The 25,563-nt window shown below is 40.6% G+C and overlaps 1 protein-coding gene and 1 pseudogene across 5 annotated transcripts in view; both read left to right on the top strand.

Moving 5' to 3' along the window:
- EFHB (EF-hand domain family member B) overlaps positions 1–10,996 on the top strand; it is a 67,435-nt gene extending 56,439 nt beyond the window's left edge. For 4 of the 5 annotated variants that reach the window (XM_054680429.2, XM_054680430.2, XM_063805524.1 and 1 more), the window contains 4 exons: positions 1,850–2,057; positions 5,882–6,094; positions 7,753–7,934; positions 10,664–10,996. In XM_054680429.2, the coding sequence (XP_054536404.1) occupies positions 1,850–2,057; positions 5,882–6,094; positions 7,753–7,934; positions 10,664–10,837 (777 nt within the window). In that variant the 3' untranslated portion in view covers positions 10,838–10,996. The remainder of the gene's footprint in view (positions 1–1,849; positions 2,058–5,881; positions 6,095–7,752; positions 7,935–10,663) is intronic. The other variant, XM_016940559.3, reaches the window with a different exon arrangement.
- A 5,370-nt stretch (positions 10,997–16,366) lies between these two features.
- On the top strand, positions 16,367–17,447 carry LOC134809518 (uncharacterized; annotated as a pseudogene).
- Positions 17,448–25,563: the final 8,116 nt, after the last annotated feature.

Below are 25,563 nucleotides of genomic sequence, written 5' to 3'. Positions count from 1 at the left end.
CTCTGCAAACTCTGCCCAAACCCCATTAACTGAATTCGGACGTCCTTCCCTACCATCCTCTCCCAGGACTGACTATGATGATGACTTTGGGAACTGTATCCAAACCATAAAAATGTGAGAACCTCACCCCACTGAACAGATGCATCCCTCTTGAAGACCTGGAGCCCTTGGTCCTACTTCTAATCATCTTTCTCCCTAAAGCAGATGAGATCAGGGCTTGGGGGAGGGAGGGATTAAGGGTGCAGAGGGAGAGAATGGCTTTGCACTAGTAAGTAAGAAATATTTACTTTGATTTTGAGTGGCATGGTGGTGGCATGGTAGCTCCATGAAACAAACCACCAGTGTTTTCAGTGCACACAAAGCCCTGCATATTAGGCGGTAATTTATCATTGACAGCATCTGTTTCAGTTTTGGGGCTCTCTTGATTCAACAGCCACATCCCACATTGCTTTTCAGCTAGGATGAGTGTGGGTTTGCATTTTTGGTTGTAGTAGAGACTTTTGTTTGTTTTTGAGATGGAATTTCGCTCTTGTTGCCCAGTCTGGAGTGCAATGGCGCAGTCTCGGCTCACTGCAACCTCCGCCTCCTGGATTCAAGCGATTCTCCTGCCTCAGCCTCCCGAGTAGCTGGGATTACAGGCATGTGCCACCACGCTGGCTAATTTTGTATTTTCAGTAGAGACGGGATTTCTCCGTGTTGGTCAGGCTCCCAAAGTGCTGGGATTACAGGCGTGAGCCACCGTGCCTGGCCTGTAGTAGAGACTTTTATAAAGGAGTCTGCTTTAATCCAGGGCATTTGCAGCTGTATTGTCAAGATCATATGTTTTAAGTTCTCATTCTGTTTGAATACAAGGGTTAAGTAGGGGAAGTTTTCCAGGGCTGTGGGTCTGACTGCAAGAATTTATAATTCATCGAGTCAGTTTCTCATTCTCCAGGGGATTGCCTCCATCAGCATTGTAAATCCAGTCCTGGGCAGTAAGAGCTTAAATACTACGCAGTGACTCATTTATGATTCCTCTTGGGAGTTATTTCCTCTCAGGGAAGTCTCTCTGAGGGGGCCAAAGCTCCCTTATAGCAGGCAGAATCCACTGCAGAAACAAACAAGAAAACTGGGACCTTTGCCATCATCTCTGAATGGATTTAAGGTTGGCTTGATAGACTGCAGGAGGAACTGAGTGCTAAGATGTCCCAGCTGTTGACATTCTTCCTTAACGAACATTGTGTGCTCTGCCCCTTCATCTCCCAAGTGAATCAGCCAGTTTCTGCTGAGAGCCCTTATACATTTCCCTCTGTTCATACTCAGTGTAGGTACTTCTGTCTTTAACTGCTGTCTGAAAGGAGGTGAGACTTTTTCCCTCCACCCTCCTCCCCCTACTTACCAGGATGAATCTTAGTGTTACTTGTTTCAATGGGGCTGACCATCAGATTGGTAGCATTTCCCTCTTGCCCATAGGAGTGTTATGAAAACCAGACCACTGTCTTTGAACCCACCTCCGTGAACTTGTCCTGCAACTATCTCCCCAATTTCTCCTTAATAACAGGCAATGAAATGAAGGGCCATTTATTGCCAGGTTAAAACACAGAAGGTATTAAAAACTTTGTAAGGATAAAAATTGTAGAGAGCTGTCAAAAGTACACACCTATTGGTCATATGAAATGTCAAGCCCATATCATGGTAATAATGCTCTACCACAGTCTAACCAGCGTATTTGACTCCTCTTCTGTGAAAATTGAGACAAATTTGAATTTATGTGATGAAGCTATTTCTTTTTTCTTAAACTAAATAATGTTGCCTACTCTGCTCTTGAAGACAACTCCCATTTTATGTTCTTTTGCTTCCTGTATAACAGAAGGGAGATGGGATGATAGATAAAGACGAGCTGCAGGAAGCTTGTGACCAGGCCAACTTGAGTTTAGATGACAAGCTCCTGGACCAGCTATTTGACTACTGTGATGTGGATAATGATGGCTTCATTAACTATCTGGAATTCGCAAATTTTCTTAACTGGAAAGACAAAATGCTTCTTAAAGAGTATGAAGAGAGGGTCATTATTAAAGGTATTTAATTTTTGAAGGTTTGATGAATTATTTTTTTTTAAATTTAAAATTTATTATTATTATTTTTAATACAGACGAGGTCTCACTATGTTGCCCAGGCTGGTCCTACTTGCCCTTGAACTCCTGGGTTCAAGGGATTCTCTTGCTTTGGCCTCCCAAAGTGCTGGGATTATTGGTGTGAGCCAGCATGCTTAGCCATTTGCTGAATTCTTAAATGGACTTCTGTATTTTAATTTTTCTAAGAGCTCAGCTATATTCAACTTTAATATTATATGAAAAATAAAAATATACATTTATACATAGTTTTTATTTGCTTCTTTATGCATGGAATATCTGTAGTAGTGTAGGAAAGAATCAATAATATTTATTATTTCCAGGAAGAGGCAGTTGGATGGCTGAGGGTCAGGGTGGCAATGAGATTCACTTTTTAATCTATATTTTTGTATCTTTTGAGTTTGGAACCATGTATTATTTATTCAAAAAAATTAAAAGCACAAAACTTACACTGAAGCTCAAAATATAAAAGACAGTTTCTCAGAAACCTGTTTAAAAACGATTATCTGAGTAGTTAGTTCCCTTTCCCAGGAAACATACAATTTGACATAAAATTAGATTTTAAAAATTTTGTATAAAAAGGAAAAACAGCATAATCTTTACTTTTGATTCAAATGTTATAATGTTTACATCAAGCTTGTCCAACCCTTGGTTCAAGACAGCTTTGAATGCTGCCCAACACAAATTTGTAAACTTTCTTAAAACGCTATGAGATTTTTTTGCGATATTTTGTTTTTAAGCTCATCAGCTGTCCTTAGTGTTAGTGTACTTTATGTGTGGCCCAAGATAAGTCTTCTTCCAGTGAGGCCCAGGGAAGCCAAATGGTTGGATACCTCTGGCCTACATTTTATCTTTCTGTATCATTACATATATAGATATACATATATACATATGTGTATATGTATATATTTTAAGCATGTCTAAAATAACACTGAACATACTATATAAGGCTTTTTAAAATTTAACTTTCGCATTTCTCTTCTTCCTTTTTTTTTTTTTTTTTGATAGGGTCTTGCTCTGTTGTCCAGGCTGGAGTGCAGTGGTGTGATCTTGGCTCACTGCAATCTCTACCTCCCGGGTTCAAGTGATTCTCGTGCCTCAGCCTCCAGAGTAGCTGGGATTATGGCAGGTGTGTGCCGCCATGCCTGGCTAATTTTTTGTATTTTTAGCAGAGACAGGGTTTCACCATGTTGCCCAGGCTGGTCTCGAACCCCTGGCCTCAAGTGATCCTCCTGTCTTGGCCTCCCAAAGTGCTAGGATGACCGACAAGAGCCAACATGCCCAGCCAGCTTTCATATTTCTAAGGAATGAAGAAATGCTTTTTTGGTTTCTATGAACTACATTTCAGTTCCCTCATGCTGATATATTATGATTTACTAAACCATTTCTTTACTCTATGAAATTTAGGCTGTTTCTAGATATTTTAAAAGTAATATGCACAATGCTATAATGATCATATCTCAAAAAGCTTTTTATTTCTCATTTCTTATGAATGTTATTATTGTCTCAGAAGTAACTCTATTTTCATTTTGCTTTTCTAAATGATTTTACTGATTTGCAATTTTATCAGCTAAGTCTGTGAGGTTTTACTCCAATCTCACTACCATTGAGTGTTATTTCTAACAAAAATTCTTACATTGTTGTACTTTAGTTGGTTTATAATAATACCTCATTTGCCTTGCTTTTTTTTTTTTTTTTTTTTTTTGAGACAGTGTCTCACTCTGTTTGCCCAGGCTGGAGTGCAGTGGTGCAATCATAGCTCATTGCAGCCTTGAACTCCTGGGCTCAAGTGATTCACCTGCCTCAGCCTCTTGAGTGGCTGTGTTGCCCAGGCTGGTTGTGAACTCCTGGCTTGAGGGATCCTCCCTCCTCAGACTCCCAATATGCTGGGATTACAGGCATGAGCCACTGCATCCAGCCTACCTTAATTTTTGTATCTTAATTATTAGAGGTTCAACTTTTTAAAAAGATATTTACATTTTTATTTCCTCTCGGGATGTCTCTCTTCTAAAAAGTGGAGATACTACTATTTTCACTTTTATTCTTGGGTCATGCCTTTCTGTGAAGTCAAAACCAAATTTTGGTCTCTCTTGATGATGCGAGCCCTTATGGGTTAGCCTTTCTATTCTATCCACTAGGAAAGCATCAGAATCTTCCCTACGTAATGAAGCTTTTTATAGAAAACAGCTCTACTCCAACCCTTTCATAAACAGGGGTGACAGAGCTTCCTTCTTGGCACAACTCATGAAGTAGTGGTAGAAAGCAAAAGCTTATTTCAGACCAGATAATTCTTCAAATTGTTTCTGGTTTTTGGATGCTGATTTCTTCAGCCATTTTAAATGGAGTTTTTGAGGATTTTCATCTTCTATGATTTTAGGGTAGAAACTGTCAAGTTTGTAGTCAGTAGGTCTAGAGGGGGCCCAGGAATGTTCTGCCAAAATTTTTCTGATATCAAATTCTATCTTACTGTTGACTTTTGGAGAAAAGTGGGTAAGTAATCTTTCAATTTTTTGAGAAATTCTTTTTCAAACTTTGTCCAGATTTCTACTTTTGGTGAGGTGGAGGGTTAGAGGATCTGGAACAGTGGGCCTGAGAATTTTCAGAGCAGCAATTGGCAGGAACTGAGTGTGGGGAGAGGTGGGGTTGCGGGGAGGAATGCGTTCTTCAGTGAGGTAAGTCTTTTCTAGTTTGCCACGGTATCCACCCTTCTCTAATACCAGCAGGTCACTTGCCTTTGCAACCCTTACTTGGGCTCCCCCAGAACCTTTAGAATTTTTCTAAAGATGGAAACACCACAGCGCTCTCTAGTGGTATATATGTAGTAACCAGATCTGAAAAAGATTGCAGGAATTTATTCCTAAATTTCAGAATTGGCTCAGCAAAGCAATCTGCAAAAGAGGACAGAGTCTTACAACTTCAGTTCTATCTCAGGGTTTTCTTTTGTACACTGACTTGTCAGGAGTTAGTTGTAGAAACAGTTCTTGAGCTCACAGTGAGTTCTTATCATCTCTCTTGATGTTGTAGCGCATGCTCCCCCCAGTCAAGTAGATGTGGAATTTTCCATTACAAGCATGTCTTGTCTTATTTCTCCCTAGTGCATAGTGCTAGGAAAAACTCTGTAGTTCAAGTTAAATATTAAAATACGCTCTTTTTTTTTTTTTTTTTGAGACGAAGTCTCACTGTTATCCTCCAGGCTGGAGTGCAATGGCGCGATCTCGGCTCACTGCAACCATTGCCTCCCTGATTCAAGTGATTCTCCTGTCTCAGCCTCCTGAGTAGCTGGGGTTACAGGCGCCTGCCACCATGCCTGACTAATTTTTATATTTTTAGTAGAGACGGGGTTTCATCATGTTGGCCAGGCTGGTCTCGAACTCCTGACCTCAGGTGATCTGTCCACCTCAGCCTCCCAAAGTGCTGGGATTACAGGCGTGAGCCACCGTGCCTGGCCGCTCTATTTTTTTTTTTTTTTTAAGAAAAGAAATGAATGGATTCTATGTTTACATTTGGTCTCTCATATTTCAAAGCTTTATTCTAGAATAAAGTGAGTGGAGTAGCAGAAGAAAACATTAGGCCATGTTCAGATTTCCTGGCATATGACATTGGCCTGAACTTACTCTTCCACAGTTGGGTGTTGGGTCAGTGGAGGGGTCATGCCAGCTGTTTCCATTAGCAAGAAGAGACTAGATGGGAAAACTTATCCTGTTACAGAGCAGCAAGCACTAAGTAGTAATGTATTCCTGCATTTTTTCTTTCATTTATTTTCCTTAAAGGTAGAAAACCAGATTGTGTAAACCCTACTGAGGCTAATGTTGAAGAACCTGAACCAACTCTCCTCATAAAGCCAGAAGATATTGTCTTAAAAGAAGCAGGAAGCACAGAAAAGACTCTCCGGACACTTCTGAGACCAAGTGATAAAGTTTCCAACTACTATAAGACAACTTCTTCTGAGATCAATGCAATTGTAGGAGCCATTCCTTCTACTTGTATGTCACTTATTTGTCAAGTTTTAAAAGCATCAACAAACTGTCCTCTGTCTGTCATTGCATTGTCCCCTGCCTTTCTCTGTTAGACTAAGTTTCCCAAAGCTTTGTACCTTGCATTTAATTCATATTCTAACCACCTGGGGAGGAGAGGCCCACATATAAATGTTGATTGAACGGAATTGCCAATGATGACCAAAGTAAAATGATTCTTTATATATTAATGAAATGGAAACCATTATAGATCAGAACATTGAATGTTATACATTGTAGTAATTCAGACTCCACCAAGTATTAATATTAAACGATTTTAAAACCATATGATTCTTAGCTCCATACATATCTGCCTTCAAATATTTAAAGAGATTTTACATAACATTTCTCTGCATATTCATTCCCCATGTGTTAGTTTGCTGGGGCTGCTGTATCAAAGTACCACAAACTGGTGTCTTAATAGAATTTTATCGTCTCACAGTTCTGGAGGCTTGACATGCAAGGTGTCAGCAGGATTGGTTCCTCTGGTGGATTGTAAAGGAGAATCTGTCCATGCCTCTTCCCTAGTTTCTGATGATTTGCTGGCAGTCTTTGGCACCACTTGGCTTCTTCAGCATCACCCTGATCTCTGCCTTCATCTTCACGTGGTGTTCTCCCCATTTTCATGTCTGTGTCCAAATTTCTCCATTTTACAAGAACTCTAGCCATATTAGGTTAGGGGCCCACCATACTCCAGTATGACCTTATCTTAATTAATTATACATGAAAAGACCTTATTTCCAAATAGGGTCACACTCTGAGTTAGTGGAGGTTAGGACTTCACCATATAAATTTTGGGAGGAGACAATTCAACCTATAATATGAAGCATGGTGAATATTGGTGATTTAGAAAAACTATTTTATGTTGATCAAGATCACATCCTTGGAATAAGGACATGATTGAGGATTTACATATTTTTCTCAACTGGATTTTTATAGACATGCTATACATTCTAGAGTAATGAAATCTTGTTACTCTCGTTAGACTGTGTTGTCCAATAGAAATAAAATTGAAGTCATCTATGTATTTACAAACTTTTTAGCATTAAAGAAAACCAGGCTGGGCATGGTGGCTCATGCCCATAATCCCAGAATCTTGGGAGGCCAAGGTGGGAGGATCAATTGAGGTGAGGAGTTCAAGACCAGCCTGGGCAACATAGTGAGACCCTGTCTCTGCAAAAAATACAAAAATTAGCTGGGCATGGTGGCAAACTCCTGTAGTCTCAGCAACCTGGGAGGCTGAGGTGGGAGGATCACTTGAGTCCAGGAGTTCAAGGCTGCAGTGAGCTGTGATCATGCCACTGCATTCTAGCCTGGGTGACAGAGTGAGACCCTGTCTCAAAAAAGAAAAAGAAAAAGAAAAAAAAGTCATGTTAAAAAAAGAAACAAGTGAAATTAATTTTAATACTATATATATTCATAATATTATCATTTCAATAACTAATCAATATAACAATTATTAAATATTTTCCTTTTTTGTACTAAAATGTTTGAATTTTACATTTGGAATACACCAAAATTCTTCCTAGCTACATTTTAAGTGCTCAGTATGCACATGTGACTGGTGGCTACTGTGTTACACAGCTTTGTTTTAGAATGTCTGTTTTCTTCCCTCATCAATGACCTAGGTTACCCCATTTGTGGTGTTCCAACCATTCGATCTGACATTCCTGCCCCCCGAATTCGTCGCATCAGTGACAGAACTAATTATGGTGAAGAAGGTAGTGCATATTCACTACTATATCCTACCATTTTCGCCCGGAAAGGAGTGTTTGAAAGAGACTTCTTCAAGACCAGATCAAAAGAAGAGGTATAGCATATAAGCATACAAAAATGGAAATGTTTTCTCTATCAACAACTGCTATTTTAGACTTTTAAAAACTTGAGTTTTTATATTTACAAAAGTCTACAGGATCCCCAAGTATAGGATTCTTGGTGAATAATCCTCAACTTGGTTGTGACATCTGGTACAATTCTTGAGGTAGAATTTATGCTGTGACAGAAAGAGCAAATTCATATTTTACATTCAATATGGTCCACGTAAAGAAGAAAAATATTTTTCTAAAACATTTAATACTATTCTAGTTGAGAAAAGGAACAGGATCAACCCCTTCCTTATGTAAGAATCCTGATGGCCTTGGGCCTCTAGAACTAAGAGTGGGCATGAGGATGGTCACTTTGCTACCCTTCTTGTCCACTGGTATCATATGTCTCAGATTATCTGTGACAAGCATTGATTTAAAATATTCTGTCTTGTTGCCACAACACAGGTAAGGTAATATATCTGTCTTATTTAATTATTTATTTATTTATTTATTTATTTTTGACTCAGAAAACATGATGCCCACATCCAAGATGTTCCTCTTCCTAGATGAGTTATAAAGCTAGGGTTATAAAACCAGCTAGGTCTGAATAGCCACTGGGGTGCTGAGGGCCAGAGATTGATAGCAGTGCTCAGTTAGACTAGCCTGTCTACATCTGTGCTTATGGAAAGCAGGTGTAATTCAGGGAGTACTTGCTTCTTCAGAACCTTCATAGCTGGAGCTAGAAATGATAAAGGAAAAGACATACGATGTCTTTTCGGACTTCAGATGAAGGGTTGATGGCTTGGAAATGTATTAAATACTAACCGAATTAATGGCAGATGCATCCCAGCAATTCTTTCACACGGACGCAGGACAGAGAGGAAGGAGAGACAGAGGCTGATGCTTGCTTACTGGCCCCAAAGGAGGAACTTGGTATCCTTCCTGTGGGTCAAAGAAGAAAACCTCCAGATTGTGTTTTCACTTTCCTCAATCACTCTGAAAGGCCTATGAAATAGAACTTTAGGGTTTCCTAAAGGAACAGAAATCTCCTGCTTGTTTCATAACCCCTAAAGGAAGTCATCCTTTTAACTAGGAAGTCATCTTTTATCCCACAATTCTAGACAAAAAGTAAGAAGTCAAAGACCTGCTTGGAATAATAATGTTGACTTGAGGATGGATAGATTTCAGTAGACATGTTAGGTAGTCAGCATACTACTGATAGAAAGCCAAACCACTGGAGCAAAGCCTCCAAGGAGTGGGGAAGGAAGCAGGGGAGAAGGTCTGGGATGCTCAAGACTGACTCAAACCATTCCTGAGCTCACTCTGCAGGGGCCTTTTTAAACTACCAGTGGGTGGGGAAAATAGCAGCTATGCATAGGGGTATTGTGTTTTTGCTTTATAGCTGCAGTTGCTAGCAGCTCTGCTCTTCTGAATTTCAGAATTTGATTTGTATTTGAATAGTACTTAATTTGTATTTAATTACACTAATTTCCCACGAGGGTACATCATTTCTAGGGGATTTTTTAATTGTTGAGATTCTGTTTAATAGATGTATTCTGCAACTATTTTATTTCTTTGGCTATTCGCTTCTAACCTTTTCATTTCCCTTTTTGTTTTTTTTTTTTCTGAATGCTTCATAGTAAATGCTTCTTTTAAATTTAGTTTCATTTTAAAATTTTGTTTTCATATATTTTATTCCCACTACTCATTCTATTGTTTCTTCCCGCTACTAGTTCTTACTTTCCTTTCCTATATTTTTCTTAAGACATAAGAAGCATGTTTTTCCCCACCTTCATCTGTTTTAATAATTATCACTGTAGAGAGATTATTTGTAACCAAAGGTTGCTGGTTTTCAGTGTGCTTGGCTTTTAGTGTCCTCTCTTAATCATGGGTACACTATCTGCCATTTGCACACATAGTTAAAGTTCCAACAGGCCAGTTAGATACATTTTATAAATGTTTGTATTTTAAAGAATACAAAACTTGGCCATGCCTAGAGGCTCATGCCTGTAATCCCAGCACTTTGGGAGGCCGAGATGGGTGGATCATTTGAGGTCAGGAGTTCAAGACCAGCCTGGCCAGCATGGTGAAACTTCATCTCTACTACAAATACAAAAAAATTGGCCAGGTGTGCTGGCACACACCTGTAATCCCAGCTACTCAGGAGGCTGAGGCAGAAGAATCGCTTGTACCCAGGAGGCAGAGGCTGCAGTGAGCCAAGATCACACCACTGCACTCCAGCCTGGGCAACAGAGTGAGACTCGGTCTCAAAAATTAAATAAATAAATAAATAAATAAATAAATAAACGAAACTAATGTTCAAGTGGCTTAGGTGACATACACAAGACCAAAATGACAATAAATGACTGAAATGGAACTCAAACCTAGCAAGTCTTCTTTATTTTTTTCACTCTTTTTACTTAAATTTTGCTACCTCTCCTTAAAATAATGAGACATTTAAAGTTGAAAGTAACTTTATATATTGGCTAGTGTATTTGAACACCCTCATATTCATAATAACAAAATTATTCCTGAGCTGACAGTATTAAAATTTTGATATTTTCTCATTATGTATATATACAAGCACATGCACACACACAAATACATACACACACATACTTTTCACACATACTTTTTTGGAAAAATATCCATAGTCTTAGATGTTATAAAGATATTTTTCATTACAAGTTTTAAAACATATAAATCATGGTCTATTTTAAATGCCTTTTTCTAGATTGCAGAGATATTGTGTAACATTGGTGTCAAACTTTCTGATGAAGAATTTGAAAATGTATGGAATCTTGCATCAAAAAAGCATCACAGAGGAGAAGTTTGTGTTGAGAACATCAGAAATGTTCTAGATGAGCTACGGCATGCAGACCGGATCAAGTGTAAAACACCCATGTGATATTTTTGGACTTCATTCATTCAAGCAAAAGAATTATTAACTCTGTGTTTATCTAAAATGTTGAATCCATTCTGGTTTTAGATATTATGTTAGAGTTCACAGTGGTAAGACTCATATGCCTGTATGTGTTGCTAATAAATTAGATTTTGGATTTTAAAATTTATTGTTTTCCATAAAGCACCTAAGAGCTTGACAAGTGATTGAAGAGTTAACATTCAGCCTCAGCAAAGACAGTTCAGAATGATATTAGAAGTTTTGTAGGCCTAAGAATTCCATCCATTTTAGTTGGCCGTCTGAATTCATAGTGTGATTTGTGATGCCAAGTTTAATTTTCTTTGTTGGTTAAGCCAATTTGAACTGCAATTTCTGTCACAGGTGATCAAAATGTAGTAACACACCAAGAGTAAGGAGATTCATGTTTATGTAGTGAACTAAAAGCTAGATCTTGTGCATGGAACTACAGGTGAATTTTTTTTTTTTTTGAGATGGAGTTTCACTCTGTCACCCAGACTGGAGTGCAGTGGCGCAGTGTTGGCTCACTGCAACCTCTGCCTCCTGGGTTGAAGCGATTCTCCTGCCTCAGCCTCCTGAGTAGCTGGGACTACAGGCACGTGCCACCATGTCAGGCTAATTTTTCGTAGAGACGGAGTTTCACCATATTAGCCAGGCTGGTCTCGATCTACTGACCTTGTGATCTGCCCGCCTCAGCCTCCCAAAGTGCTGGGATTACAGGCGTGAGCCACCGCGCCCACTACAGGTGAAAAATTTTAAGAAAAAAAAAAGCGATCTTGACTTCCTTACATTTCCTTTTCTATTAAAAAATTACTTGTCTTTTAAAAATTAATTCTTTAAAAGAACAAATGAAGAATACAGCTAGAGGAGCTCTTTCCATATATTAAAAACCACAAATTTAAAGCTTTTAAGACAGCAAAAACAAGACAAAAGAAAACATAAGGTTTGGGGAATAAGCAGTCTTTTCCAAATGATCTCTAAACTCATGCTTTCTTAACACGTTTGGCTTAAGTCATCAAACTATGGTCAAGCAGGCATGGGGCCGTTGCCCTTAAGGGAGGAGATAAGCCATCTTTCAGGATGGTCCTGATTCACTTTCCTAAATCTATTCTAAAAGTACCAATTGAGGTTCCTTTGTGTATCCTCCTCTTACCACTGGTGGGTTCTTTATATTTTGTCCCTGGTAGGCTATAAAATGGGTCAGAACTGTACGTTTTCAACGTCAAGGAAACTCCATTGACAAATTAAAAAGTTATCATTTTATTCTATTTCTCATTCCAACTTATGCCCAGTCATGTTGTCCAACATAGCGTATAAAGGATTCTACAATGAGAATTCTACAATGAGAATAAATAATAGCATTGAGATACTCTGGTAATAAAATGCCAACATAAAGATGATAAACATGAAGATGATAAAATTTGAATAAACTTTCTAGTGTCAAATTCACAGGAATAAATAATACCCAAATGTTAAATTTCCTTGCCAGTTAAAATCTGAAGATAAAATTCAAAGTAATTCAAGACTGAAATCAAATTATCTAGTGTCCAGTGAGTTAAAAATCCAAGGAAATTCTCTCTCCCTTTTTTCTGCTTCTGCCTAGTTTCAGCCAAGGTGTTTGGAAGACCTGGGGAGAGGTGTGTTTTCTTTAAGCAGCTGCGTCTTGAGCTGCTTCTCACTGGGAAGACCATAGGTCCATCCTGGCTCTTAAACTCATAGTCACTTAACTGAAGTGACTCAGCGGGCTGAGCTTCAATTTTAGGAAGTCAAAGATGTAACAAGGCATACAAGATTTCATAGCTCCCACCAAATTTAGGAAATAAGCCAATTCTTAGCTCTGAGAGCAGTTATCTCAGAGCAATTTTCTCAGTGAAAATTGTGTTTCTACAACCCAGTATCTGTATGTCACCGAAGCCATAGAAGAAATTATGTGATATCTGAGTGAAGGAGAGAAATGGAGAAAACCTTGATTTGAAACTTACCAGGGTGCTCATATGTGTACATTAGCTAGAATTTATGACCTATGGACTTAAACTAATTTGGAAGAAATGAAGTTAATTTTGATACTATGCATTTACTATATCTGGCCTAAAAATCTACTTTATATATACTGTCTTCTCTTATTGGAGCACGACATTTGAAACATTATTTCCTTCATGCAATTTAGAAATTTTGGACGGAAGCCCAGTCATTACTTTTTTTTTTCGAGATGGAGTCTTTGTCACCCTGGCTGGAGTGCAGAGGCGCGATCTCAGCTCACTGGAACCTCTGCCTCCCAGGTTCAAGCGATTCTTGTGCTTCAGCCTCCCAAGTAGCTGGGATTACAGGTGTGTGCCACCATGGCAGGCTAATTTTTTGTATTTTTCGTAGATATGGGGTTTCACCATATTGGCCAGGTTGGTCTTGAACTCCTGACCTCAGGTGATCCATCGCTTTGGCCTCCCAAAGTGGTGGGATTACAGGCGTGAACCACTGTGCCTGGCTGGTCATTACTTTTTATTATGAAGTATCTGTCTTCCCTACTCAGCCTATTCTATACTTTTCATTATTCTTTGAGGTGCTAGGGACTGAATAGAGTGCAGGTGCTATTTAGCAATCTATTGTCAATATTCTTTTCAAGTGCACCCCTTCAATTCTGTGCCTAGGAATTGCTTCCATTGCTTCTTGTTTCGGAATTGCCTAGGATTCAGAAACATACCTCCTGTTGAAGTTTCTTCTATGAGTTAAACCAGCTAGAATCAAAGTGGCACAGGTGATGGAAGTGATCCTTGAGCCACATGAATTTAAGTTTAGCTGATTGAGGGGTTTGCTCCCTGCCCTGAATGCAGGATGGCTTTGGGGCAAGGGACCTAGTGCTGCTTATCTGGGCAAACCCTGTTTAAAAGTTTGAGCCTTTTAATAAAAATTAGGGTAGCTGAACTGACATCATTTAAAAGCTTCACCTCTTGTTGTCTAGAAGATATGGATACATGGGGGCAACCCCCTTTGGGTCCCCTCCCTTTGTATGGGAGCTCTGTTTTCACTCTATTTTACTTTATTAAATCTTGCAACTGCACTCTTCTGGTCCATGTTTGTTACGGCTCCAGCTAAGCTGTCACTTGCTGTCTACCACTGCTGTTTGCCACTGTCGCAGACCCGCCGCTGACTCCCATCCTGCTGCTGACTCCCATCCCTCTGAATCTGGCAGGGTGTCCGCTGTGCTCCTGATCCAGCCAGACTCCCATTGCCACTCCCGATCATGCTAAAGGGTTGCCATTGTTCCTGCATGGCTAAGTGCCTGGTTTCGTCCTAATCGAGCTGAACACTAGTCACTGGGTTCCACGGTTCTCTTCCGTGACCCACGGCTTCTAATAGAGCTTAACACTCACCGCATGGCCCAAGATTCCATTCGTTGGAATCTGTGAGGCCAAGAACCCCAGGTCAGAGAATACGAGGCTTGCTTCCATCTTGGAAGCGGCCCGCCATCATCTTGGAAGCGGCTCACCACCATCTTGGGAGCTCTGTGAGCAAGGACCCCGGTAACATTTTGGCAACCACGAAGGGACATCCAAAGTGGTGAGTAATATTGGACCACTTTCGCTTGCTATTCTGTTCTATCCTTCCTTAGAACTGGAGGAAAATACCGGGCACTTGTCGGGCAGTTAAAAACAATTAGCGTGGCCGCCGGACTTAAGACTCAGGTGTGAGGCTATCTGCGGAAGGGCTTTCTAACAACCCCCAACCCTTCTACTGGGGACGTTGGTCTGCCCGGAGCCAGCTTCCACTTTCAGTTTTCTTGGGGAAGCCTAGGGCCAACTAGAGGCAGAAAGCTGTTGTCCCGAACTCCCGGCAGTAGCCGGTTGAGATCATGGCGCAGCCAGAAGTCTCTACTCAGCAGTGCGCCCCTACCTTTCCTTCTGAACCATGCCTCCTGGGTCCTGACTGGGACTTTCTTGAAAGTGTAGCCCCAAAATTCTCCTTACCTCTGAATCTACTTCCTCTGATCCCTGCCTCCTAGGTACTAATGGTTCAGACTTTCATTTCCTCTAGCAAGTTGTATCTCCAAAGGGATCTAAGGAGGTGGCTACGCTGCGTCCTTAGGCACCTAGGCTATAACCCAGGGAGTCTTATCCCTGGTATCCCTTCCGATTTAGGTACACAGCTCTCTACATGGGCAGTTACGTGGGACCCGTTCCCCACCACCCTTGCCAGGGGCCCAAGTTTGTAAGGCTGAGAGAGAGAGAGAGACGGAGAGAGAGAGAGATGGAGAGAGAGAGAGACAGAGAGACAAAGAGGGAGTCAAAGAGAAAAAGAAAGAAAAACAGAAATAGTAAAAAAAAAAAAAAAAAAGTGTGCCCTATTCCTTTAAAAGCCAGGGTAAATTTAAAACCTGTAATTGATAATTGCAGATAATTGAGTGCAGAAGCGCGATCTGTTGTTGTCAGTGTAAATAAGGGCGTAGCAAGTCCTTAGCCCAGTAACCTGCGGATGGGCCAAACGCATTCAGTCGGTAGCGCAACTGCTTTGCTAAAACTAGAAAAGTAACTGTTAGAGGAAACCTCGTTGTGAGCACACCTCATAGCCAAAAAAAGCAAAAAGGTAGCTTACTAACTCAAAAATCTTAAAGTATGGGGCTATTATGTTAGAAAAGGGTAATGTAACTTCAACCACTGATAATTCCCTTAACCCAGCAGATTTCCTAACAAAGGATTTAAATCTTAATTACCACACAAAGGTCCGACCAGACCTAGGAGGAACTCCCTTCAGGACAGGACAGTAGATGGTTCCTCACAGATGATTGAGGAAAAAACCACAATGGGTATTCAGTAATTGATAGGAGACTCTTGTGGAAGCAGAGTTAAAAAATTGCCTAATAATTGGTCTCCTCAAATGTGTGAGCTGTTTGCACTCAGCCAAGCCTTAAAGTACTTACAGAATCAAAAGACTATCTCAATCCTGACTCAAAAGGTTAGCTACACCCTCTCTGAAATGAATTTGCATAAGAACTGTTGTTTATGGGAGTGCATCTTGATGGGGCAGCTGGGTTGTTATGAAATACTCAGGAACCCAGCCCAGATCTAGGACTCACCCCTGAGTGCAAAGGCAATGTTGGGCATGCTGGTAAAGGACCACTAGAATCCAGCAGCCCAGACCGCTTTCCTTGTGGTCAAGAAAGGCAGGAAAACAGATGCAGGAGTGCTACATTGGTGAGCGTAACTAATCCGATAAGCAGAGGTCCATGGGTGGTTACGCACCCTGGAAAGGAACTCACCTCTGAGCACAAAGGCAATGTTGGGCACGCTGGTAAAGGACCACTAGAATCCAGCAGCCCAGGCCCCTTTCTTTGTGGTCAAGAAAGGCGGGAAAAGGAGTGCAGGACTGCTACATCGGTGAGCGTAACTAATCCGATAAGCAGAGGTCCATGGGTGGTTATGCACCCTGGAAAGGAATAAGCATTAGGACCATAGAGGACGCTCTAGGACTAATGCTCATCAGAAAATGACTAGGGGTGCTGGCATCCCTATGTTCTTTTTCCAGATGGGAAACATTCCCCCCAAGGCAAAAACACCCCTAAGATGTATTCTGGAGAATTAGGACCAATTTGACCCTCAGACTCCAAGAAAAAAACGACTTATATTCTTCTGCAGTACTGCCTGGCCACAATATCCTCTTCAAGGGGGAGAAACCTGGCCTCCTGAGAGAAGTATAAATTATAACACCATCTTACAGTTAGACCTCTTTTGTAGAAAAGAAGGCAAATGGAGTGAAGTGCCATATGTGCAAACTTTCTTTTCATTAACAGACAACTCGCAATTATGGTGTATGCCCTACAGGAAGCCCTCAGAGTCTACCTCCCTATCCCAGCATCCCCCCGACTCCTTCCCCAACTAATAAGGACCCCCCTTCAACCCAAATGGTCCAAAAGGAGATAGACAAATGGGTAAACAATGAACCAAAGAGTGCCAGTATTCCCCGATTATGCCCCTTCCAAGCAGTGGGAGGAGGAGAAATTGGCCCAGCCAGAGTGCATGTACCTTTTTCCTCTCTCAGACAAAGCAAATTAAAATAGACCTAGGTAAATTCTCAGATAACCCTGATGGCTATATTGATGTTTTACAAGGGCTAGGGCAATCCTTTAATCTGACATGGAGAGATGTAATGTTACTGCTAGATCAGACGCTAACCCCAAATGAAAGAAGTGCCGCCATAACTGCAGCCCGAGAGTTTGGCGATCTCTGGTATCACAGTCAGGTCAATGATAGGATGACAACAGAGGAAAGAGAACGATTCCCCACAGGTCAGCAGGCAGTTCCCAGTGTAGACCCTCATTAGGACACAGAATCAGAACATGGAGATTGGTGCCACTGACATTTGCTAACTTGAGTGCTAAAAGGACTAAAGAAAACTAGGAAGAAGCCTATGAATTATTCAGTGATGTCCACTATAACACAAGGAAAGGAAGAAAATCCTACTGCCTTTCTGGAGAGACTAGGGGAGGCATTAAGGAAGCATACCTCCCTGTCACCTGACTCTATTGAAGGTCAACTAATCTTAAAGGATAAGTTTATCACTCAGTTAGCTGCAGACATTAGAAAAAAACTTCAAAAGTCTGCCTTAGGCCTGGAGCAAAACTTAGAAACCCTATTGAACTTGGCAACCTCGGTTTTTTATAATAGAGATCAGGAGGAGCAGGCGGAATGGGACAAACGGGATAAAAAAAAAAAAAGGCCACCGCTTTAGTCATGGCCCTCAGGCAAGCAGCTTTGGAGACTCTGGAAAAGGGAAAAGCTGGGCAAATCAAATGCCTAATAGGGCTTGCTTCCAGTGTAGTCTTCAAGGACACTTTAAAAAAGATTGTCCAAGTAGAAATAAGCCACCCCCTTGTCCATACCCCTTATGTCAAGGGAATCACTGGAAGGCCCATTGCCCAAGGGGATGAAGGTCCTCTGAGTCAGAAGCCACTTACCAGATGATCCAGCAGCAGGACTGAGGGTGCCGGGGCAAGCGCCAGCCCATGCCATCATCCTCACAGAGCCCCGGGTATGCTTGACCATTGAGGGCCAGGAGGTTAACTATCTCCTGGACACTGGTCTGGCCTTCTCAGTCTTACTCTCCTGTCCCGGACAACTGTCCTCCAGATCTGTCACTATCTGAGGGGTCCTAGGACAGCCAGTCACTAGATACTTCTCCCAGCCACTAAGTTGTGACTGGGGAACTTTACTCTTCTCACATGCTTTTCTAATTATGCCTGAAAGCCCCACTCCCTTGTTAGGGAGAGACATTCCAGCAAAAGCAGGGGCCATTATACATCTGAACATAGGAGAAGGAACACCCATTTGTTGTCCCCTGCTTGAGGAAGGAATTAATCCTGAAGTCTGGGCAATAGAAGGACAATATGGATGAGCAAAGAATACCTGTCCTGTTCTAGTTAAACTAAAGGATTCTGCCTCCTTTCCCTACCAAAGGCAGTACCCCCTCGACCCAAGGCCCAACAAGGACTCCAAAAGATTGTTAAGGACCTAAAAGCCCAAGGCCTAGTAAAACCATGCAATAGCCCCTGCAATACTCCAATTTTAGGAGTACAGAAACACAACGGATAGTAGAGATTAGTGCAAGATCTCAGGATTATCAATGAGGCTGTTTTTTTTTCTATACCCAGCTGTACCTAGCCCTTATACTCTGCTTTCGCAAATACCAGAGGAAGCAGAGTGGTTTACAGTCCTGGACCTTAAGGATGCCTTTTTCTGCATCCCTGTACATCCTGACTCTCAATTCTTGTTTGCCTTTAAAGATCCTTCGAACCCAACGTCTCAACTCACCTGGACAGTTTTACCCCAAGGGTTCAAGGATAGCCCCCATCTGTTTGGCCAGGCATTAGCCCAAGACTTCAGACAATTCTCATACCTGGACACTCTTATCCTTCAGTATGGGGATGATTTAATTTTAGCCACCTGTTCAGAAACCTTGTGCCATCAAGCCACCCAAGAGCTCTTAAATTTCCTCGCTACCTGTGGCTACAGGTTTCCAAACCAAAGGCTCAGCTCTGCTCACAGCGGGTTGAATACCTAGGGCTAAAATTATCCAAAGGCACCAGGGCACTCAGTGAGGAACGTATCCAACCTATACTGGCTTATCCTCATCCCAAAACCCCAAAGCAACTAAGAAGGTTCTTTGGCACAACAGATTTCTGCCGAATATGGATTCCCAGGTACGACAAAATAGCCAGACCATTATATACACTAATTAAAGAAACTCAGAAAGCCAATACCCATTTAGTAAGATGGACACCTGAAGCAGAAGCAACTTTCCAGGCCCTAAAGAAGGCCCTAACCTAAGCCCCAGTGTTAAGCTTGCCAACGGGGTAAGGCTTTTCTTTATATGTCACAGAAAAAACAGGAATAGCTCTAGGAGTCCTTGCACAGGTCCAAAGGATGAGCTTGCAACCTGTGGCATACCTGAGTAAGAAAATAGATGTAGTGGCAAAGGGTTGATCTCATTGTTTATAGGCAGTGGTGGCAGCAGCAGTCTTAGTATCTGAAGCAGTTAAAATGATACAAGGAAGAGATCTTACTGTGTGGACATCTCATGATGTGAATGGCATACTCACTGCTAAAGGAGACTTGCGGCTGTCAGACAACCGTTTACTTAAATATCAGGCTCTATTACTTGAAGGGCCAGTCCTGCAACTGCACACTTCTGCAACTCTTAACCCAGCCACATTTCTTCCAGACAATGAAGAAAAGATAGAACGTAACTGTTAATAAGTAATTGCTCAAACCTACGCCACTCGAAGAGACCTTTTAGAGGTTCCCTTGACTGATCCCGACCTCAACTTGCATTCTGATGGAAGTTCCTTTGTAGAAAAAGGACTTTGAAAAGTGGGGTATGCAGTGGTCGGTGACAATGGAATACTTGAAAGTAATCCCCTCAATCCAGGAATTAGTGCTCAGCTGGCAGAACTAATAGCCCTCACTCGGGCACTAGAGTTAGGAGAAGGAAAATGGGTAAATATATATACAGACTCTAAGTATGCTTACCTAGTCCTCCATTCCCACACAGCAATGTGGAGAGAAAGGGAATTCCTAACTTCCGAGGGAACACCTATCAAACATCAGGAAGCCATTAGAAAATTATTATTGGCTGTACAGAAATCTAAAGAGGTGGCAGTCTTAAACTGCCAGGGTCATCAGAAAGGAAAGGAAAGGGAAATAGAAGGGAACCGCCAAGCGGATATTGAAGCCAAAAGAGCCGCAAGGCAGGACCCTCCATTAGAAATGCTTATAGAAGGACCCCTAGTATGGGGTAATCCCCTCCGGGAAACCAAGTCCCAGTACTCAGCAGGAAAAACAGAATAGGGAACCTCACGAGGACATACTTCCCTCCCCTCCAGATGGCTAGCCACTGAAGAAGGAAAAATATTTTTCCCTGCAGCTCACCAATAAAAATTACTTAAAACCCTTCACCAAACCTTCCACTTAGGCATTGATAGCACCCATCAGATGGCCAAATTATTATTTACTGGGCCAGGCCTTTTCAAAACTATCAAGCAGATAGTCACGGCCTGTGAAGTGTGCCAAAGAAATAATCCCCTACACTGCAGGCCATACATTTCAATCCCTGTATCTTTAAGCTCCTTGTTAAGTTTCTCTCTTCCAGAATTGAAACTGTAAAACTACAAATAGTTCTTCAAATGGAGCCCCAGATGCAGTCCATGACTAAGATCCACCGCGGACCCCTGGAACGGCCTGCTAGCCCATGCTCTGATGTTAATGACATTGAAGGCACCCCTCCCGAGGAAATCTCAACTGTACCACCCCTACTATGCCCCAATTCAGCAGGAAGCAGTTAGAGTGGTCATCGGCCAACCTCCCCAAAAGCAATTGGGTATTCCTGTTGAGAGGGGGGACTGAGAGACAGGACTAGCTGGATTTCCTAGGCCAACTAAGAATCCCTAAGCCTAGCTGGGAAGGTGACCGCATCCACCTTTAAACATGGGGCTTGCAACTTAGCTCACACTCAGCCAATCAGAGAGCTCACTAAAATGCTAATTAGGCAAAAACAGGAGGTAAAGAAATAGCCAATCATCTATTGCCTGAGAGCACAGCAGGAGGGACAAGGATCGGGATATAAACCCAGGTATTCAAGCTGGCAACGGCAACCCCCTTTGGGTCCCCTCCCTTTGTATGGGAGCTATGTTTTCACTCTATTAAATCTTGCAACTGCAAAAAAAAAAAAAAAAAAAAAAAAAAAAAAAAGAAGATATGGATACATGGAAATACTCTCTTCTCTAAAATCAGATTTTTGCCTCAGCTGCTTTTTACTGGGTCATGGCAACCTGCCATTAGCTCAGGTCACTGCCATCCACAGAGTATACCTAGTGCTCTAGCTGCATTTCGCAGTTAAGTTGCAGCAGGCAGCACCCAGAAGTCTCCTCTGCCTGTTATAGTCCTGCTGGCTGGCATTGGCTGCTAGATGTCTGCCTGAGAACTTCACCAAAGCCCTCTTGGATCTTTATGAAGGTTGACTTTCCTAATGTTTGAGCAATTGGTAGCTTTCCAGTTTATCTTTCGTTAAGGCTAGCATCTCTGCCGTTTACTTGATGTTATTTACATACACCGTCCTGTTACGGAAGAAGCAGCCTTTAATGTGTGAACCTAGCTATCATAAGCCACAGTCATCCTTGAGCAGGGCTCAGCAAAAAGCCAGTGGTCTGTGAAACCAGATGCATTGCACCACATAGACTACTGAAAAAAAGAGTTGTATGTCTGAACATGGTGCTAAGGATGTTGAAAGGTGCATGATGCTAGCAACTTTTTTTTTCACATAGAATATCAACGTCTTGTCATTTACATTTCTTACCTTTGGCTGTGTTAATAAAGTGTGAAGAACGGTAATTTCAATCAAGTTTCATGCTTCAGTGATTTCTATCTCATCATTTAGTTTTTTCTATTTGCTATGATACCTCCTTCACAAATTGTATCACATCATATACGTAATGTTGATTTCTTGATTCCCATTTGCAAAAGTTGTAGTTCCTAGCATGATGCAGTCTTTCAGCCCTCATACTTTACTTAGGCAAATTGCAAAGTGCTTAGTAATTATGGATCACCAATCAGACCCCTCCTGAGAAGCAAACTGAGAGCATTTTGAGTAATAAATTTGTCATTCACTGACTTACGACCTTATAAAGACATCTAACCTTACAAAGCTGTGGCTTTTATATTTATAAAATGGAGATAATGGCTGCCTTTTCAACTTGTAAGTTTATTTGAACAGTTATGGAGATAATGGATATCTAAGTACCTAGCACTGGTTTAGCTTAGTAAATATTAATCAAGGCTCCTAGTTCAGGTCTCAGCTCATCTCATCCACTTCTAAGTAACAGTGTTTCTCCATCTATTTATATAATCATTATATTGACCTCTTTTTTTTTTCTCATCTCCATAATTCCTGTTTTTCTTAATTGGTTGTCCTTTGTTGATTTTGATAGATTTGACAATTCCCATTGGCTTGTTGCTATCATGGCATTTCTATCACTTGTTTCAGGCTTTAAGCACAGCCTCTCATTCTATTTTTTTTTTTAAGCATGCACACAATCTGCTGGGATTTTTATTGTGATTGCATTGAATCTAAAGATCAATTTGGGGAATTTTACTTTTTTTTTTTAAAACAATGTTTTGACTTTCAAACACTAAATATGGTACATGTATACATTTATTTAGCTTTTCTTTATTGCTTTTTAGTTTTCAATGTTGAGATATTGTACCTCTTGCATTAGATTTATTCCTAGGTATGTTTTTGATGTGATACATTTAAAAATTGTGTATCAATTTTTAAATAGGGTTATTGAGGTATCATCTATACACAGTAAAAAGCACCCTTTTTAGTGTGCAATTCTAAGAGTGTTGACAAATGCATATAGGTTGTGTAACTACCATCACAAACAAAATGAAGAACTGTTCCATCACTCTCTAAAATTCGCTTGTGCCTTTTTGTAGTAAATCTCTTCTTCCCCATCCCAGCCCGTCATAACCACTGGTCTGTTTTCTGTTCCTATTGTTTTGCCTTAAAAAGAAGCTCATATAAATGGAACCATGGAGTGTGTAACCTTTTGAGACTGGCTTCTTTCACTCAGTACACGTTTTCAAGATCCATCATGTTATTGCACGGATTAGTAATACATTCTTTTTATTGCTGAGTAGTATTCCACTGCATAGATATGCTACAATTTGTTCATCTACTTACCATGTAAAGATGTTTGGGTTGTTTCCAGTTTTGGGGAATTCTAAATAAAGCAGCTATAAACTCTCACGTATATGTTTTGTATGACCATAACTTTTCATTTCTCTTGAAAAAATACCTATCAGGTGGGATTGCTGGGCTATATGTTAACTTTATAAGAAATCAAAAGATGGTTTTCCAAAACAGCTGCATCACTTTGCATTTTCACCAGCAATTCATGAGTATTCCAGTACATCCTTGCCAGAATGTGGTATTGTCACATATTGTCAGTTAAAAAAATGTTTTAAGCATTCTATAGGTATGCAATAATAGCACATAGTAGTTTTAATGTGCATTTCGGTAATGACTAATGATGTTGAATGTCTTTTCATAAGCTTGTTGGCCATGCATGTGTCTTCTTTGGTAAAGTTTCTATCTTAGTATTTTGCCATTTTTAAAACTGGCTTATCTTCCTATTACTGAGTTTTGAGAGATATTTCTGTATTCTGGATACAAGTCATTTATCAGATATGTGTTTTGCAGATATTTTCTCCTGTCTTTAGCTTGGATTTTTATTTTCTTAACAGTGTCTTTCAAAGAATAGAAGTTTTAAATTTTGATGAAGCCCAATTTTTCATTATTTTCATTAATGGATCATGCTTTTGGTGTCTTCTCTATGAAAGATTAGCTTACTTCAAAATCTCATAGATTTTTTTTTGTGTATGTTGAGTTATTTTAGCACTATTTTTTGAAACAGTTATTCTTACATTGAATTAATTGCCTTTGTACCTAGGCCATAAATCAATTGGCTATATTTGTATGAGTCTATTTATAGACTCACTATTTTGTTCTATTGATTTATGTGTTTACACTTTCACCAATACCACACTGTCTTCATTACTATAGCTTTAGAATATGTCTTAGAATCAGTGTGAATCCTCTTTGTTCTTTATTTGGAATTATTTTGGTTGTTCTAGTTACTTTGCTTTTCTTTTATTAGTTTTAGAATCAGTTTATTTATGGCCAAGTGTGGTAGCTCACGCCTGTAATCCCAGCACTTTGCGAGGCTGAGGCAGGCAGATCACGAGGTCAGGAGATAGAGACCATCCTGGCTAACACGGTGAAACCCCGTCTCTACTAAAAAATACAAAAAATTAGCCGGGCGTGATGGCGGGCACCCGTAGTCCCAGCTACTCGGGAGGGTGAGGCAGGAGAATGGTATGAACCTGGGATGCGGAGCTTGCAGTGAGCTGAGATCGCACCACTGCACCCCAGCCTGGGCGACAGAGCAAGACTCCGTCTCAAAAAAAAAAAAAAAAAAAAGAATCAGCTTATTTATTTGCATAAAAATCTTTCCTGGATTTTTATTGGGATTGTGCCACATTTATAGATCACTTTTGAGAGAACTGCCTTCCACCGTACCTATTCAATTTCTGGAACATCTGTAATTTGTCACCACCTCTCCATTCACAGGCATTCTCCTTGTTTGACAGTGCTTCACCTATGCTTTGATGATTTTTTCTACTTATAGTCCATTCTATTCCAGCCTTTACAATCTTGCCACTACTATACCTTAAAACTTTCAACAGTTTTCCCATTTTTTAGAAAAATGTACATTCTTAGCCTAGCATCATAAGGCCCTACAGTGTTTTCCTCTAATGCTTCTTTTTGACCTCATTTCATATCACTCCCTTTCATCTATTCTTTGCTTCAGCAAGAACTGAACTATATGACGTTTCTGTGACTGCTATCCACTATACTCATATCTTCCCCTGGAAATACTTCCATCCTCCTTTCCCCACTTTCTACATGCCTACATTCTACATCTTCTTTAAGGAATAGTTCAAAGTTTACTATTGTTACAAAATTTCCCGGAATCATTCTCTGGCTACAAAGAATCTGTCTTTCCTTTGAACTTGCTTAGTTCTCTGTGCCTTTGTGAGACAACAATTACTTTGTATTTTGTTTGATAATTAGCTATATACTTGCCTCTTCTATTTAATTTATAGTATACGTTTTCTGAGGACATAATCCAAATTGACAAATTTCTAGATACACATTACCTGGCATGGAGTAGTGCTCCATAAATTTTTGGGGAACTAATGAAAAAGATATACAGACTAAACAGGGACAATAGTATGCAATCACTCACAGAGTATTGGAAGAATAAAGATTGGCCCATCAATGCCAAGTCCCGATTTAAGCCATCTATCACCTATGTAAAACTTAGATGAGAAGGTTAAGCCCTACTCTTTCATTTGCACTGGAATCTGGGATTGGTTCTGCACTCTTAATATTTTTGGGGTCATTAATTCAACAGACGTTTATGGAGCACTTATTAAGAAGGAGGGAGAAATCAACTGACAATGCTATTTGGAGGTAAAGATGAAGCCTGAGAATTGACCATGAAGTTTGACAATTGGATGTTACTGGCAACCTTGACAGGAGCTCTTTTGATGCCAGTAGTGGAGTCACAGTTTCATGAAAATGGGTTCACAAAAGTTTAGGAGGTA

This window comes from Pan troglodytes, chromosome 2 (genome assembly GCF_028858775.2).
Source record: "Pan troglodytes isolate AG18354 chromosome 2, NHGRI_mPanTro3-v2.0_pri, whole genome shotgun sequence".
NCBI lineage: Eukaryota > Metazoa > Chordata > Mammalia > Primates > Hominidae > Pan > Pan troglodytes.
Note: the sequence above shows the minus strand (reverse complement) of the source record. Positions and strands in the feature narration are given on the sequence as shown.